General features: G+C 42.2%; 1 protein-coding gene across 1 annotated transcript; it reads left to right on the forward strand.

The window, feature by feature from the left end:
* The first annotated feature begins 357 nt into the window (after window positions 1-357).
* Window positions 358-918, forward strand: LOC131299899 (late embryogenesis abundant protein At1g64065-like). Its single transcript, XM_058325473.1, has one exon. The coding sequence runs from the start codon at window positions 358-360 to the stop codon at window positions 916-918; it is 561 nt and encodes a 186-aa protein (XP_058181456.1).
* The last annotated feature ends 275 nt before the right edge of the window (window positions 919-1,193 follow it).

Consider the following 1,193-nt stretch of genomic DNA (forward strand, 5'->3'; position numbering starts at 1 on the left):
GTATTGGAAAAAATATATAAAGAAAGAAAATATCCTCCGCCCACTAGGGGCATCGATCGAGCCACCTTGTACACGACTGTTGAAAACCAAAAAACGTCGTCACGCGTTGGAAAGGAAACATCCGACGTCGGAAAAGTCATCTCCTTCCCCTTCCTAGTCCCCGTCCACCATCCAACTTTTCAAACTTGGCGTCCTAATATCGTTTTCAACGTTTAACCCCTTCATCTTATCTCCTTATAAATTAACATCATTTCCCATCCTAAAAATCATCACCACCACCAGAATCAAATATCTCTCTCTCTCTCTCTCTCTCTCTCTCTCTCTCTCTCTCAAATTCATAACAATTCGCCCGTCAGTATGTATGACAAGGAGCTTCGCCGCCAAAAGCACAAGAAATGGTTGTTGTACGCTGTGGCCTTCATCATTTTTCAATCCGCAATCATAGCCCTCTTCACCCTCACAATCATGAAAGTCCGGAATCCCAAGTTCCGGGTCAGGTCCGCTTCCTTCGACACCATTGAAATTCCAACGGCGAACACTTCCTTCAACTTCAATTCCAACGTCCAGCTTGGGATCAAGAACACCAATTTCGGACCCTACAAATATGACAACAGCACAATTACCTTTTACTACGGCGATACGGAGGTTGGAAGTGCTACTATCTCCAAATCGAAAGCCCAATTCCGAAGGACCAAGAAGTTTAACGTTGCAGTGAGCCTTGCTTCGACCAATCTAGCAGCGAATTCGCAACTGGCGACTGATATAGGCTCTGGGATCGTGCCGCTGAGCAGCCAATCGAAACTGACCGGAAAGGTTGAACTGATGCTTATTTTCAAGAAGAAGAAGTCCGTCAACATGAATTGCACTATGGAAATAAATATCAGCGCACGATCACTCCAGAATATCGTGTGCAAGTAGCCCTGTTTCGTATTATGTGTTTGGATTTCGATTGTTGAAAACGTGTGCTCTGTTTTTCTCCCTGTGGTAGATTGGAGATTACTTCTTGTCTTTGTTTGATAGTTGCTGTTATGATATATAGGAGGAGTATTCTTTTTATTTATTGGATACTTTAGATTTTTAACTCTTTTTGAATATCAGTCATTTATCAGATTTTTCTGTTTTTTCATGTGTGTGTACGTGCGCCTGTCTGAAAATGCAGAGTTAAATAAATAATTCCATTACCATGGATCGAT

Source organism: Rhododendron vialii, chromosome 9a, assembly GCF_030253575.1.
Source record: "Rhododendron vialii isolate Sample 1 chromosome 9a, ASM3025357v1".
Taxonomy (NCBI): domain Eukaryota; kingdom Viridiplantae; phylum Streptophyta; class Magnoliopsida; order Ericales; family Ericaceae; genus Rhododendron; species Rhododendron vialii.